The sequence below is a fragment of the Pseudoliparis swirei genome, chromosome 4, assembly GCF_029220125.1.
Source record: "Pseudoliparis swirei isolate HS2019 ecotype Mariana Trench chromosome 4, NWPU_hadal_v1, whole genome shotgun sequence".
NCBI classification, from domain to species: Eukaryota; Metazoa; Chordata; class Actinopteri; order Perciformes; family Liparidae; genus Pseudoliparis; species Pseudoliparis swirei.
In genome coordinates, this window is record NC_079391.1 from 26,516,922 (window position 1) to 26,533,181 (window position 16,260).

General features: G+C 43.0%; 1 protein-coding gene across 2 annotated transcripts in view; it reads left to right on the forward strand.

Annotated features, from left to right (window-relative positions):
* efl1 (elongation factor like GTPase 1) overlaps nt 1-9,028 on the forward strand; it is a 52,473-nt gene extending 43,445 nt beyond the window's left edge. For both annotated transcript variants that reach the window (XM_056413637.1, XM_056413638.1), the window contains one exon: nt 8,437-9,028. In XM_056413637.1, coding sequence (XP_056269612.1) covers nt 8,437-8,625 — 189 coding nt within the window. In that variant the 3' untranslated portion in view covers nt 8,626-9,028. The remainder of the gene's footprint in view (nt 1-8,436) is intronic.
* Nucleotides 9,029-16,260: the final 7,232 nt, after the last annotated feature.

The window sequence follows — 16,260 nt, forward strand, 5'->3', positions numbered from 1 at the left end:
CTTCAAGAGGTTTAATTATAAATTAAAGTTGCAAGCAGCATGAACGGTCCTTCCTGCTTCGTGACGCCGGGGTGTTATCGACGCCGCCCCTCGGCCGAGAGGCGCGCACGCACGGCGCCTCGGCTGAATCGCCTGGCCACGCTAATAATTGATTTTACTTTGCTAGTCGGCATGCTTTTGACTCTATGAAAAAGGCTTGTTGATATCCCCAGGCCTTGAATTCCCCACGAAGCATGAGAAGTTTGAGCAGATTTGAGCGAGTCCAGGTTAGCAGTAGGGACGCCATGTACAATGAACATATACATGCATCATGTATCCATGTGAAGTCTAGACCTTGTCATGTAAATTCATATGTGAATGTGATTCAATGTGTCGCCACGAGTCTACAGGAAGCATCATCGAGGTCTTAGGTCTATTCTGGCATATTTTGAGAGCTTATCTGAATAATCTGCAGGAGCAGTGTATAAAACTAAAAACATGTAACCTTTAGTGCCACTAGTTTGCGAAGTCCAGAAAAAAAATTAGCATATGGATGTTTTCGTGGTCATTATGTCATGATGGCGAGAAATATGGAGCAGATTCCATTATATTGAGTTACACAACGCTAATTTTCATGGCGTAATGTATGCTTTTCCAGAAAAAATTAGCATATGGAAAATTAGTATGGATGTCTTTCAGGGTCATTATGTCATGATGTATGAGAAATATGGAGCAGATTCCATTATGTATGGTTGAGTTACAACAACGCTAATTTTCATGGCGACGTATGCTCAGAAAAAAAATTAGCATATGGAAAATTAGCATATGGATGTCTCTAGGTCATTATGTCATGATGTATGAGAAATATGGAGCAGATTCCATTATGTATGGCTGATACAACAACGTCAATTCTCATATGAATGTATGCTTCTTCCAGAAAAAAATTAGCATATGGAAAATTAGCATATGGATGTCTTCAGGGTCAGTATGTCATGATGTATGAGAAATATGGAGCAGATTCCATTATGTATGGCTGAGTTGCCAACAACGGCAATTTCATGGTGAATGTATGCCTTTCCAGAAAAAAATTAGCATATGGAAAATTAGCATATTGATGTCTTCAGGCCAATATGTCATGATGTATGAGTATGGAGCAGATTCCATTATGTATGGCTGAGTTACAACAACGTCAATTTTGATGGCGAATGGCTGCTTCAGAAAAAAAATTAGTATATGGAAAATTAGCATATGGATGTCTTCAGGGTCATTACAAGTCATGATGTAAGGAGAAATATACAGATTCCATTATATATATGGCTGAGTTAACAACGCCAATTTTCATGGCGACGCTTTTTTTGCCGGTCCGCAAACGCATATAGTTTAATATTTTGAAATCTTCAAAGATTTCAAGACAAAGGTCTCAAGACCCTACTGCCTAAGTTTGGAATGAATCGGCTTAAGCACTAGGAGGAGTTAACGTTTTACAACCCTAAAAACATGAAAAAGGCCAAAAAGTATAATTTGAGGGATTGATTGTAGCGCCTTAATGTTCAAATATTATGAAAAATCAGAAGTTAAGGGTGTCTCAGGGACATAGGCTACCAATTTGTGAAGATAGACCAAGGATTTGAAGGTGTCTTACATATTATACCACACCCCTTGATGTTCATTGGTCCATATCTTCTGAAAACAATGACCTATCAACAATCTTTCAAAGATTTCGATGGCATCGAATCCATAATGAACCACAGTGTTGTATATGATTTGACAAAGCGTTTAGAGGAGTTAAACAAAAGTGTTTTTAATAAAATTCAAAATGGCGGAAAATCTAAGTAGGCGGAGCTAGGGGTCTGAGAGGTTTTGTAGAGCAGGTCAATTTTGGACCTCTGACCAAATCTCTAATTCAATCCGCCATTAGCGAAAAAAACCGTGAGTACTTAACACTCTAGGGGCGCTATGTTTGGCTTTTATGTACTAATACTAAAACTAATAATATGAAAATTTTCACCAGTCTGCTTCTGCATGGAATTTAGTTGCTTGGGGCGTGACGTGGGGTGCGGATAGCTCACGCTTTTATGGACCGAGAATAATAATAATCCTTTCATTAACATTAATCTTCTACTAATGTTTATTTGTGACCCTAATATTACTAACCTAGAAATAATAGGTTCCTCTACGACGAAGTCGACGAGGACCCTAATTAAAGCTGCAAGCAGCGATGAACGGGTCTCTTTCCTGCTTCGCAGACGCCGGGGTGCTGGCCGACGCCGCCTCGCCGAGAAGCGCACGACGCTCGGCGATCGCTCGTCACGCCGACACCGATTTTACTTTACAATGTGGCGCTTTTGACTTGAGTGAAAAAGGCTTGTTGATATCCTCAGGGCCTCTTTGAATTCTACGGGCATGAGAAGTTTGGAGCAGATTTGACCAAGTCTAGGTTAGCAGCAGGGGACGCCAGACAATGTGAATATATACATGCATCATGTGGGGTATCCATGGAAGTCTAGACCTTGTCATGTAAATTACATGTGAATGTGATTCAACGTGGTCGCCATTTAGCTCCACAGGGAAGCATCATCGAGGTCTTAGGTCTATTCTGCATATTTGAGTTTATCTGAATAATTCAAGTAGGAGCAGTGTATAAAATTAAAAATATGTAACTTCCTAGTGCCACTAGTTGGCGCTAAGTCCAGAAAAAAAATTGTATATGGATGTCTTCAGGTCATTATGTCATGATGTATGAGAAATATGGAGCAGATCTATTATGTATGGCTGAGTTACAACAATTTTCATGGCTTAATGGCGTTTCTTTTCAGAAAAAAAATTAGCATATGGAAAAATTATGGATGTCTTCAGGTCATTATGTCATGATGTGCATATATGGAGCAGATTCCATTATGTATGGCTGAGTTACAACAACGCCAATTTTCATGTATGTAATGGCTTTTCTTTCCAGAAAAAATTAGCATATGGAAAAAATTATATGGATGTCTTCAGGGTTACGCTATGCTGATGTAAGGAGAAATATGGAGCAGATTCCATTATGTATGGCTGAGTTACAAAAACGTCAATTTTCATGGCGTAATGGCGTTTCTTTCCAGAAAAAATTAGCATGGAAAAATTAGCATATGGATGTCTTCAGGTCAGTATGTCATGATGTATGTGAGAAATATGGAGCAGATTCCATTATGTATGGCTGAGTTACAAAAACGGCAATTTTCATGGTGAATATGTTTCTTTTCCAGAAAAAATTAGTATATGGAAAATTAGTATTATTGATGTTTTCAGGTCATTATGTCATGATGTGGCGGAGTGAAAGAGGAGCAGATCTCCGTATTATGTATGGCTGAGTTACAACAACGTCAATTTTTGATGTATGAATTTATGCTTCCAGAAAAAAAATTAGTATATGGAAAAATTAGCATATGGATGTCTTCAGGTCACATATGTCAATTTAGGGGCGCCATAGAGCCATTTCCTTTATGTACTTACCACTTAAAACCACTAACAGGAAAATTCTCACCAATTGCTTCTTGCATGGAATTTGTCTGCTGGGGCGACGGGAAGTGACAGTCGCACGCTTCCTTTATGGACCGAATAATAATAACTTTTTATACCATAAGCCTCTAGTAGGGCAATATGGTACTATAAGCTCTAGCAGGGCAATATGGCACTATAAGCCTATGGTCAGTGGGCCCACAAGACTAACCAATTTCCAGGACCCAAATTGATTTAATATTTAGTAATAGGCCTGATAGAGTTCTAAAACTCTCAACATGGTAACTGGACTTTCTGACCACAATCTAACTCTGGTAGCCAGAAACTAACCAGCAAGCGGTTTAGGCCTTTGGTCAGGAGGATGAATCCTTTAGAATTCCCAAAAGAAATCTAGATATCTTTCATCATACTCTTCAACTTATTGATTGGGATGATCTACTGTTGGGAATAGACATCGATCGGAAGACAGTAAAACATTCTCAGATAAGTTGGAGAACACTATGAAGGATTTCAGTTGCAAATTTAGGCACAAACATATCAAACACTCTGTTCCTTGGATGAATGATGATATCTTAAAAATAATGAAAGAACGGGATTCTGCCTTAAAAACTGCAATTAAAAATAAATCGAGCCATGACAGACAACATTTTGCTATGCTAAGGAACAGAGTGGTAATGAAATTAAGAAAGGCTAAGGCAGATTTCTTCATGACTGTAATAGAAAAAGCGAGAGGTAAAACTAAAATGGTCTGGGATCAGTTACACAAGCTAATGGGACATCCCAACAAAGTAAGGAAGCTGCAAGAACTTAACATTAATGGTAAACTGTCAAATAATCCAGTTGAAATAGCAAAGCTTTCAATCACTATTTCATTGATTCTGTTGCCACCATTGCTAAATGTTTCTCCCCTGAGATTAGACCTGTCTGTACAGTAAATACATTGGAGCCAACTTTCATCATAAGAAGTGTCACTCACTCAGACGTCACAAGAATAATCAGTTTTCTTAAACCATCCAAAACTAAAGATACATTTGGTATGGATGCCGTTATGCTCAAAACTCTTACCAAAACACTAATAAATCCATCAGCAATATCATCAACCTCCCAATCTCTCAGAACATGTTTCCCAGTGTTTGGAAGTCGGCTGCTGTTATTCCAGTATTTAAAGAAGGAGATCGCTTTCTCCCTCTAATTACAGACCAATCAGTATCCTGCCTACAATATCAAAAGTTGCAGAGAAGTTGGTAGCTGAGCAAATGATCTGCCATTTGAAAAACAGTCCTTTGCCCTTCATCCAATGCAATTCGGCTTTAGAGCCAATTATTCCACTGAGACGGCCACCTGTTTCTTTACCGAAAAATAAAATTTCTACTGGACAAAGGGGTGTTGTTGGAGCTGTGTATCTTGATCTCAAGAAGGCATTTGACACTGTAAATCATAGTATTCTTTTGTCCAAATTGCACAGTTACAACTTCTCCTCAGGTACACTTAAATGGATGGAATCATATTTGCTTAATAGGTCACAGTCTGTCCAAATTCAAAAACATCAATCCGCTGCCCTCCGCTTGTCCACAGGTGTCCCACAAGGATCTGTCCTGGGCCCATTATTATTTTCCTTATATATTAATGATCTGCCATCAGTTTGTCCTCATTCCAATATTCAAATGTATGCCGATGACACGTCATTTATCTGCATGGCAGCAATTTGGGAGATGTAGCAAAGAACTCACTACATCCATGGCTAATGTGACTACTTGGTTAACGCAATGTTGTTTACAACTCAATATATCCAAAACTGTGTGTATGTTTTACCAAAAGAAACTCTGATAGTGTAGAACCGGATGTTTTGTATCTGGGAGAGGCTAAAGGTTGTATCTGAATACAAGTACCTGGGAGTACTTTTGATTCAAATCTGTCTTTCAAATCACAGGTGAAAAAGTTTGTAATCGGGTAAATTCAATCTATCCAATTTCCGATTCTCGCGCAACTACATGTCAACAGAGGCAGCTAAAACATTCATGCATTCAATGGTTATTTCCCATATCACCTACTGTTTAACAACCTGGTCACATGCTAGTGCCACTACGCTCAAACCATTACAGTCATTATACAAGCGTACACTCAAAACTCTTGATAAAAAAAAAGTTCTGTCTCATCACTGTCCTATTCTAAAAAAATACAACTTGCTTAGTTGGGATAACTTGATTAAATATGTGCACGTCTGTCTGATGTACAAAATCATACATGGATTGACCTCTCCTCCTCTCAAACAATTTGTCACCACACGAACTGGATATCGCTCACAAGAGGTGCAGTAAGAGGTGATTGTCTCGATCCTCTCAGGAAAAGTGCTTTTAGTCATGCTGCTTTCTCAGTACAAGCAGCAGTTGACTGGAACTGCATTCCAGTATCTATCAGAGAGCTACAATCATTCAACTCTTTTAAAGCAGAAACAAAGAAATGGTACATTACTACCCAGCTCTGTCAGCACTAGACTGTAACTACCTCCTCCATCTGTCCAGGTTGGACTTTCATTTTGTCTGTCAGTTGTTGTCTGTCTGTTGTCCGGTCTCTGTATGTCTTGACTTGCTGGTCGGCCGTTTACTCCACCTGCGTGTCTTCTCTTGTCGTTCACCTGTTTGCAGTTGTATGTCACATTTAGTCTGTAAGCTTTTATGTTGTATCTCTGACATTATGTTTTTATTCTGTCCATTTTAACATTGTTCTCCCCTATTTTATTTGCTTTATCTGTAGATTGTATTTGCAATCTTATGTTTTTAGGTTTGTTCTTAACATCAGCAACATTGGGACTACAGATGAAAAATAGCCTCTTGGCTAACTCTGGCACATTTACTGCAATGTTTTTATCAATGTGCACTGTCCCTTATTAAATAAACCATTTAAAAAAATACACATTGCCATGCATCTTAGAATTGAGAAATGTCCTAACCTGTAACTGCCAGCTGCTTTATTCTGATCAGAACCAGGTTCGACTCATCACTTTGGTTTCCACAGAATCTACAAGGTGTCCTCTTGGTATTGTCTGCTGATACAGACGTACACGTTCCTCTGTCATCAGTAATAGAAGAAGATGCTAAATGAGATCATACAAATTCTGATGAATCAGAAGGGAACGAGGCAAATGTAGATGATGAGACACATAATGAGTTATCTAAATGTTATACATATATGTGAGTATTAGAGCTTTGACATAAAGAAAACTGCTGTACATATGCTCTTTTAATGGGGGTTACACTTAAGCTTAGTTCATACTCGCTATAGTGAAGCCGAGGCCGTGCAAGGTAATGACGTAATCTTGGCCGTGGTGTGCTGATTTGTGCACTTCCGAATTATTGAAACCTGGCGCTCGATCACGTCACAAATATTCCCTGATAAAAACTGTATGTACATTTCTAGGGATTATACAAAGAGGGACCTTTTGTTTTGAAATTGCTTTTGAAACAAGAGGTCTTAATCTAAATCTTGAGTAAACTTTTTGCAGTCAATTAAAAAAGGTTTAAATTATGATAGATATTCAACCTTTATTTCTTTATAATGCATATAATACTTGACTTAGTTCTTCACGGGGCTTGTAGAAAGGCGATAAAAGGAGTCCATGAATATGAGATATGAGTTTACAGATAACAATAATCCCTCCTCAGTTTTGTGGATGTTTATGGTATACCATCTACACCTACAGTCTATGTTCATATCTCTGGGTTACACTTGTTGTCTTTTCAATTCTTCACAGTTAATTTTTTTTTTACGGAGTTCTGGAGAATAATGCAGTGCAGTGTGTAAACGGCTCTGTTCATGCTCTGAGCTCTACGCAGCCAAGTGCGACTATAGACAAAGTAAGATCACTGAATTTCACACGCCACACTAAATCAAGAATTTGCACCCAAATCTGAAAATATCAACACTTGAAATATTTACTCTGACAACAAGTAGATGTTTAGTGTTAATGTTCTTTGTGAACTGTAGCTGCCGTGGAGCCTGAAGAGCACATGTAGACCTTTTGCATGTGTTTAACCATCATTTTAACCCCCCCCCATCTTGCAGCACTTTGCTGCACTCGCTTAGTGTTGTTGTCAACATTCTTCCTGACAGCGATTTGATGGGGCCAGGATATTTGATTAACATATGAATAAGTGTAGAGGGAGCAGGTTTTGAGCGTTGTATTGTTGTGTAACTGGGGGTCCGTGAACCCTGTGGTGACGTTTACATTAAATTTCCATCAGAATGGAGCTTTTGTTCAGCGGCAGACTGGAGAATAGTGTGAATAAGTCTTGTATTGATCAGCCAGAGCATCTGTCTGACAATAAAAGTTTGTGTGTGCATGTGTGTGTGTCCAGTAATCCGCTTGTTGTTGGAGCTGGCTCGAGTAACCAGAGCATCTGTCTGACACTAAAAGTGTGTGTGTGTGTGTGTGTGCGTGTGCGTGCGTGTGCTCAAATGAAGAATACAAAGAAGACCAGACAAAGTCCAAGACCCACATTTCCTATGATCCAAAACCATCTTTGTGTCGTTTTGGATTACAGCCATCATAGGCAAGGCAAGTTTATTTGTATAGCACATTTCATCAACAAGGCAATTCAAAGTGCTTCACTTAAAAGCATCAAAACATTATGTAAAAGCAAACAAGATTTAAGAACATTCATTAAAACAGTCAAAAAGCAGAAATGGATTAAAAGTCGCAATGCAGTCGAAGAAATAAAATGCAGTAGTGAGATGCATCCTGGAATATTTTTTCCATTAAAGGCAACAGCAAACAGAAAAGTATTTAATCTTGATTTAAAGGAGCTCAGGGTCTCTGAGGGCCTCAGCGTTCAGGGACTTGTTCCAGATCTGTGGAGCAGAAAACCTGAACGCTGCTTCTCCATGTAGGGAGAATAAGCTGTGTCACAAGTTGGTTAACTTTACTACAACATGACTATATTCTATCCTTCTCTGCTGCAGGTGATCAGCAGTGATCCATACTGGGTTCCCACCACAGAGGAAGAATACCTGCACTTCGGGGAGAAAGCCGACTCTGCAAACCAGTCCCTAAAATACATGAATGCTGTCCGCCGCCGCAAAGGCCTCTACGTGGAGGAGAAGATCGTCGAGCATGCAGAGAAGCAGAGAACACTCAGCAAGAACAAGTAGACAAGAGAATAGACAGAAGATCCCTTCAGAGTGGCTGAGACACACTGCTGGTACGTGCTGTACACTTGCTACTGAGCGCTGCAGGAGTGAGTCCGAAAACCCAGACATTAGTCGGCATATTTGCTCTTTTTTTGCTGTGTTTTTGGTTTGGATGTCAGAAATAAGGTCTGTGGTCAACACAATGGAGACATTCTAAAGAAACAACAAAAGTATGACTTCCCAGCAGTGCTCCATTCTCAATCACTGGTGAGCCTCAGAACGCCATGTATCAAAAAGTCTGCTAACTTTATGTAGAATCTGATTTGTTTCGTTAGTGTTTAAAGCGGAACGATAGCGTGAGGTAAATACTGACAATCAAATGGCACCATTGGATGGTTAAATAAACAATTGTTTTGGAATTTGATTATGGACATTATTTGTCATTGCTTTACAGATTTACAGTTTTTTGACATGGCTTTGATTCCTGTTGTCGAGGTACGTTGTGGAACATATTACAATATTGAACAACTAATAGTTCTCCAAAACTTCAAGAAAACGTAACCAAAATATTATATCTGCTAATTATATATAGTGTATAAAAGTGAGTAGAAAGTATATAAAGTGAAGCAGCGCACGGGTTATTGATGTTGATTACATTTGAGGAGGATCTGGCCAGAAGTGATTTATTATAAAGTATAATCGCAGTGGGCAGGAATGTTCTCCTGTTTCAGGAATGTTCTCTTGTTTCAGGAATGTTCTCTTGTTTCAGGAATGTTCTCCTGTTTCAGGAATGTTCTCCTGTATCTGTCCTTGTGACAGCGGAGCTGAAGCAGTCTGTTGGAGAACGTGCTCCGCCGTCCCTGCAGTAGGTGGTGGAGAGGCTGGTTCGGGTTATCCAATATGGACAATAATCTCTTCAGTGTCCTCCTCTCCACCACCTGTTCCTGATAGTCCTCTTTGCAGCAATGATGGAGCGGCCTTCCTCACCAGTTTAGTGAATTGGTTGGTGTCTCTGGCTCCAGCGCTGCTCCCCTAGCAGACTATGGAGAAGTCCAGAGCACTGGTCAAACAGACTGGTAGACCATCTCCAACATCTTACAGCACATATCGAAGGATCAAAGTTTCCTCAAGAAAAAGTGTCTGCTCTTCCCCTTCTTGTACACAGCGTTGATGTTGGCCTTCCAGTTCAGTCTGTTGTCGATGGAGACGCCCAGGAACCTGTACTCCTCCACAAGGAACCGTTCTGGCTCCATTCCTCTTCACCATCTACACCTCGGACTTCAAGCACAACTGACAACGTGTACCTGCAAAAGTTCTCTGCCGACTCTGCAATCGTCGGCAGAGATGACGGGGCGTGCAGAGAACTGAACCAGGACTTTTTGGAATGGTGCCAGCGGAACCGCCTCCACATCAACTCCAGTAAGACCAAGGAGCTGGTGGTGGACTTCCGCCGTGGTAAACTCACTCCTCCGGTACCAGTGAGCATCCAGGGACTGGACATTGAGATTGTAAAATCTTATAAGTACCTGGGTGTTCACCTGCACAACAAACTGGACTGGACTGACCACGCACACGCACTTTATAAAAAGGGACAGAGCAGACTCTTTCTGCTGAGGAGACTGAGGTCCTTTGGAGTGCAGGGAGCACTCCTGAAGACCTTCTTTGACTCTGTGGTGGCATCCGCCATCTTAAATGGAGTGGTCTTCTGGAGCAGCAGCATGGCAGCGGCTGACAGGAAGAGGCTGAACAAGCTGATAAAGAAGGCCAGCAGCGTGCTGGGTGTCCTGTGGATACTGTGGAGGTGGTGGGGGACGGGAGGATGATGGCAAAGCTCTCGTCCCTGATGAACCACACCTCCCACCCCATGCATGACACTAGCAGCTCTGCACAGCTCCTTCAGCCACTGGCTGATTCCTCCCCGGTGTCTGAGGGAGAGGTACCACAAGTCCTTCCTTCCTGCTGCTGTCAGGCTGCACAACACACTGCAGTAGATCACTGGAGATCCTGGCAAACTCAGCACTTTACTCAGCACTTTACTTTATTTTCCCCTTGTATATTTAGTATTAGTATTTCGTTTTTAGTATTGTGTTTTGTGTTTTATATTTATTTTCATTGATGTTCTCATGTGCACCGCTGCTGTGATTTTTGAAATGTCCCCACTGTGGGACGGATAAAGGAATATCATATATCATATCCACATCCTCTCTCAGAACTCTCAGCGGTTGTGGAGTTGTCATCTTCCTCCTGAAGTCCACCACCATCTCTCTGGTCTTGGCCACATTCAGGATCAGGTGATTTCTCCCGGTCCACTCCACAAAGTCATCCACTGCTGCCCTGCACTCCACGTCCCGTCCATCCTTAATATATTGCCGACCACTGCAGTCATCAGAGAACTTCTGCAGATGGCATGACCCCGAGTTGTATTTGAACACATTGGTGTCCAGGGTGAACAGGAAGATAAGATAAAGAGGTTTATGGGGGGGGGGGGGTGCTCGGGTCCTTGCTGAGGTCGCTAGCCTTCTTCAGAATCAGAATCAGTTTTATTGGCCAAGTAGTTTGCACAAACAAGGAATTTGACTTGGTAAAGTGTCTCTGTGCTTACACAAAATATACATTACAACACAGAACAAACAAAACAAATAGTGCAGTACAGAACAAACAGTGCAACGGTCTAAGAAGTTTTAGAAAGTGACAAAGTATATACAAGAGGAATGGCTATATACAGTAGCGCCAAAAGAAGTGGAGAGTGCGAGAAGTGCAGGGATAAATATATATGCTACAGTGGGTTATTGTTTGGTAGTGAGACGGCGAGGGGGAAGAAACTGTTTTTGTGTCTCGAGGTTTTGGCGAACAGTGATCTGTAGCGTCTACCAGAGGGGAGGAGTTTGTGTCCGGGGTGGGAGGGGTCTGCAGTGAATTTTTCTGCCCGTTTCCTGACTGGAGGTGTACAGGTCTTGGATGGTGGGCAGGTTGGCACCGATGATCTTCTCTGCAGACCTGACTGTCTGTTCTGATCCAGTTTGGTGGCCGATCCAAACCAGACAGTGATTGAAGTGCACAGAACAGACTATAATTGCGGTGTAGAACATGATCAGCAGCTCCTGAGGCAGGTTGTACTTCCTAAGCTGGCGCAGGAAGTACAACCTCTGCTGCTTGATCTTGATGTTTTTTGTTGTGTTCCCACTTGGTTCAGGTTGGGGGGTGGAGAGACCTGACCTGGTTTGATCAGACAACACACACAGTGTTATTGGTATGGGGGGGGGCAGGCTGGTGCTCCCTGTCTCACAGATCTCCACAGTCACAGTCTTGCCGTGTTCAGCTCTATGACCGGGTGCCAGCACCACAGGGAGTTCCTGTCCAATTCCTTCCAGACTCGATGCAGATCATCATTGATGCGCAGTGGATGACCGATGTGTCACTGCCTGAGTGCAGGAGGGTTGCAGATGGGTGTTGGTGTAGAGGAGAAGAGCAGTGGGGAGAGCACGCATCCTGAGGTGCACCAGTGCTGACTGACCGGGTGCTGGATATTGTTTCTCCCAGCCTCACCTGCTGCTTCCTGTCCATCAGGAAGTTTGTGATCCACTGACAGGTGGAGGCAGGCACAGTGAGCTGGGTGAGTTTGGTGAGGAGGACTTCTGGGATGATGGTGTTGAACGCTGAGCTGAAGTCCACGAACAGCATCCTTGCATCGGTCCCTGGGGAGTCGAGGTGTTGCAGGATGGAGTGCAGCCCCATGTTGACTGCATCATCCACTGACCTGTTTGCCCGGTAGGCAAACTGCAGAGGGTCCAGCAGGGGGCCTGTGATGCCCTTCAGATGGGTCAATACCAGTCTCTCAAGGGACTTGATGACCACAGACGTCAGGGCGACGGGCCTGTAGTCATTCAGTCCAGTGATGGAGGATGTTTTGGGAACCGGGATGATGGTGGAGCGTTTGAAGCAGGAGGGACTTCACACAGCTCCAGAGATCTGTTGAAGATCTGTGTGAAGATGGGGGCCAGCTGATCAGACAGGAGGGTGACACACCATCTGGGCCTGCTGCCTTCCTCGTCTTCTGTCTCTGAAAGAGCCGGCACACATCCTCTTCACAGGCCGTCAGTGCCGGTGGGGGGTCAGGGGGGAGGGGGGAGGTGATAACAGGGGATGCAGATGACTGTGTGAGGTCTGAGTTGGAGCGGGTGAAGGGTGTGAATGTGGGGTGATCAAATCTGCAGTAAAACACATTCAGATCGTCCGCCAGTTGAGGGTTCTCCATGGAGTGGGGGGAGGATTTCCTATAGTTGGTGATGTCCCGCAGGCCTCTCCACACTGACGTAGACGGCGAGCGCACGCCGTGTCCAGAGTCGGGAGCTTGGTCCCTATGATCCTCTGTGCTGTCTGGACTACCCGGGCCACGTCTCTCTGGTTCTCTGCCGTGCAGCTGGTCTACCACACAGTGGCGCAGTGGCAGAGAATTATTAGAGGAGAGTTTGGCTTTCTTGAGTTTCCTCAAGAAGAAGAGCCTCTGTTGTGCTTTCTTCGCCACGTGGGAGGTGCTAATGGCCCATTTGAGATCCTTTGTGATGTGGATTCACAGGAATTTGATTTTGCTTACACTCTCTACCTCCTCACCGTTTATGTGGAGAGGGGGAGGTGTGGTCTTCCTGGTTCTCCTGAAATCCACAATGATCTTTGTTTTTTTGTAGTGTTTAGGATCAGGGTATTGTCAGTACACCAGTCAACCAGATGTTGTAACTCCTCTCTGTAGTGCGCCTCCTTGTTGTTTGATACAAGACCCACTATAGTGGTGTCGTCAGCGAACGTCACCATAGTGTTGGAGTGGATCGCTGTGCAGTGTAGAGTGTGTCAAGGGTCGGACTGAGCTGTTTGTGAGGAAGTCCATAATCCCTGAGCACATTACGAGTGTGGTGGATAATCCACGTTTATTCAATTTGTGAACTAATGTATGGGGGACTATTGTGTCAACAAATAGCATCCTGGTGGAGGTGTTTGGATGCTCCTGTTGGGACAGGGATGTGTGGCGCGCTATTCAGACAGCATCTTCCGTTGATCTGTTTCCCCGGTTGGCAAACTGATGGCTGTCCGTATCATTGGGGACGCTGGCTTTGAGGTGAGATAGTACAAGTCTCTCAAAGCACTTCATCACAATTGGTGTCAGAGCTATTGGGCGGTAGTCGTTGTGACCTTTGACTGTTGGTTTTTTTGGGCACAAAGGTAGTGTATTTGAGGCAAGCCTTGATTGGTGATGCACCATCATATCTTAAGGAGCTTGTAGTACCATATTGCCCCACTAGAGAGCTGCGCTCACTAAATGCGGGACTACTTGTAGTTCCTAGAGTCTTAAAAAGTAGAATGGGAGCCAGAGGCTTTAGTTATCAAGCTCCTCTTTTATGGAACCAGCTTCCAATTTCAGTCCGGGAGGCAGACACAGTCACCTCATTTAAGAGTAGACTTAAGACTTTCCTCTTCGACAGAGCTTATAGTTAGGGCTGAATCAGGTTTGCCCTGGTCCAGCACCTGTATATGCTGCTATAGGTTTATAGGCTGCTGGGGGACGTTTAGGATGCACTGAGCACCTATCTCCTCTTTTGTCTCTCCTTAGGGATGAATTTTCATCTCTCCATCACACATTACTAACTCTGCTTTCTCCCCGGAGTCCTTTTGACTTCACGTCTCATAGGGTCATCGGACTCTATGAGACGACATAGATCCTATCTGCCTGATGGATCATCGAGGTCTGGGTCGTGGAATTCCTGCTACCGACTACACCACTGTCCTGTTGAGACTCCGCCCACTTCTCCTCCCCACCGCCATCTGCCTGATGGATCGTGGAGGTCTCCATCGTGGAATATGCCGACTATAAACTATTCATACACTCTGTCATATTCATTGAATGTATTTAAACTCTAAATCTGTCCTTCTGTACACATTACATCTATTGCATCTGTCCATCCTGGAGAGGGATCCTCCTCTGTTGCTCTCCTGAAGGTTTCTTCCCTTTTTTCCCCCTGAAGGGTTATTTGGGAGTTTTTCCTGGTCCGATGTGAGGTTTTGGGGCAGGGATGTCTATGTGTACAGATTGTAAAGCACTCCGAGACTAATTTGTGAAATTGGGCTAGACAAATGAATTGAATTGAATGGTCGGGATTGCACCACATCTTGTTCACATACACACACAAAAAAGAAACAAGTTGTGAAAAAGTTACGGTCTGTTGTCTGACTGCTACTTTTTAACCAAATGTGAAATAAAAGTGAAAAAAGAATACATGTAACAAGATGGCTTTAGAGGACTGTGCTTGTTTGTGAGGCCGCTGACATCTTGACACCCAGTGGAGAAACACATGATCGTCCTCCGGCTCTCCAAAAGGTTTGATGCCACAGGGAAAGGACCTTGTGTTGTCTATATATTTCTTCATTCTCGAGGCAGTCAGCGGTTCTATTCCTCTAGTTCTTTCTCACCCACTCTGCTGAGACAATACTCTGCTGATGTGTTCTGCAGAGTTAATTTTCTTTTCTGACAAATGTCCTCAAGGAGCTCTTGGGCAAGTCCCTATAGACCCAACACACAGGATCCATCCCTGCTGTCCATCTGGCAAGACAGCACAGGGCACTGACACACACACACACCTCCTGATGCCAGGACAGCGATGTGGTTAAGTGAACGCTTTGTCTTGTTGTCGCTGCTGCATTGTCTGCTGGTGAAATCTCTGGCTGGCTCTCTGCTCACGTGCCAGCTGACTTTGCCTTCTTTGTCTCTCTATTTGTTCGGGCTGTAGAGGAGCGGAGTGTGTTGAGAGGCCAATTAACCGGTGGTTCTGCCAGCTTGGTCAAAAGGCCAGTGTTAAGAGTGTGTGTATTTTTGCATCTTAAATTTCTATGGTTGTAAGAGAGGATTTAATGTCTTAGCGAATCGTCTGAGGGTTAGGGGTGAATGCTTTGTTTTGAATGATGGTATTAATGTTAATCTTTCAAAAGGCTGGGTCTTAAAAGGTTAACTTAACTAAAACAGCAATGGAAAGCTTGGTACATTTGATTGCACTAATATATAATGAACGAATATAATGATATATTAAAACAGCAGAGCCTGAGGTACAATATCAAGTAATCCATTTCATACACAACTCAACAACCCGTTGGATGTCTAAGATGATGACCAAGTTCGGACATTTTTTTTGTGTTTCATCATCAACCACCTTTAACCAGTAACACATATACTGCTATATACATATATTAATACATCTTACAACTGTTATTGTTCTAAGAGCAACAGAATTATTAAAATAGCCCTTGGAGGGAAACTATTTTTAGCTTTTTATTTGAAAAAACGGCTCATTTTGAAATAGGAACAAGAAAGGGTCGAGGGATGAAGGCATGAGGGGATGTAGGGGAGCAGGAACGAGAAGAGCGATGAGAGACTTCAGGCGTCCGGGGGCTGGAGGGAACAGTGCCGGTTATACATGTAACTGTCAGGTTCTTGTGACGGGGTGAGGCTCAGGCGCAGAGTGACAGGATATATACAGCAATATAAATAACAAAAAAAGCACTCTTTACAGTAACAAGCGTTAACTGACATGCCGCCCAACACAGAACTGACACTAGATGGATGCTTAGAGAGTCATTGTGTCACGCCTAGCCACCAAGTGAGTGTTACTGGAA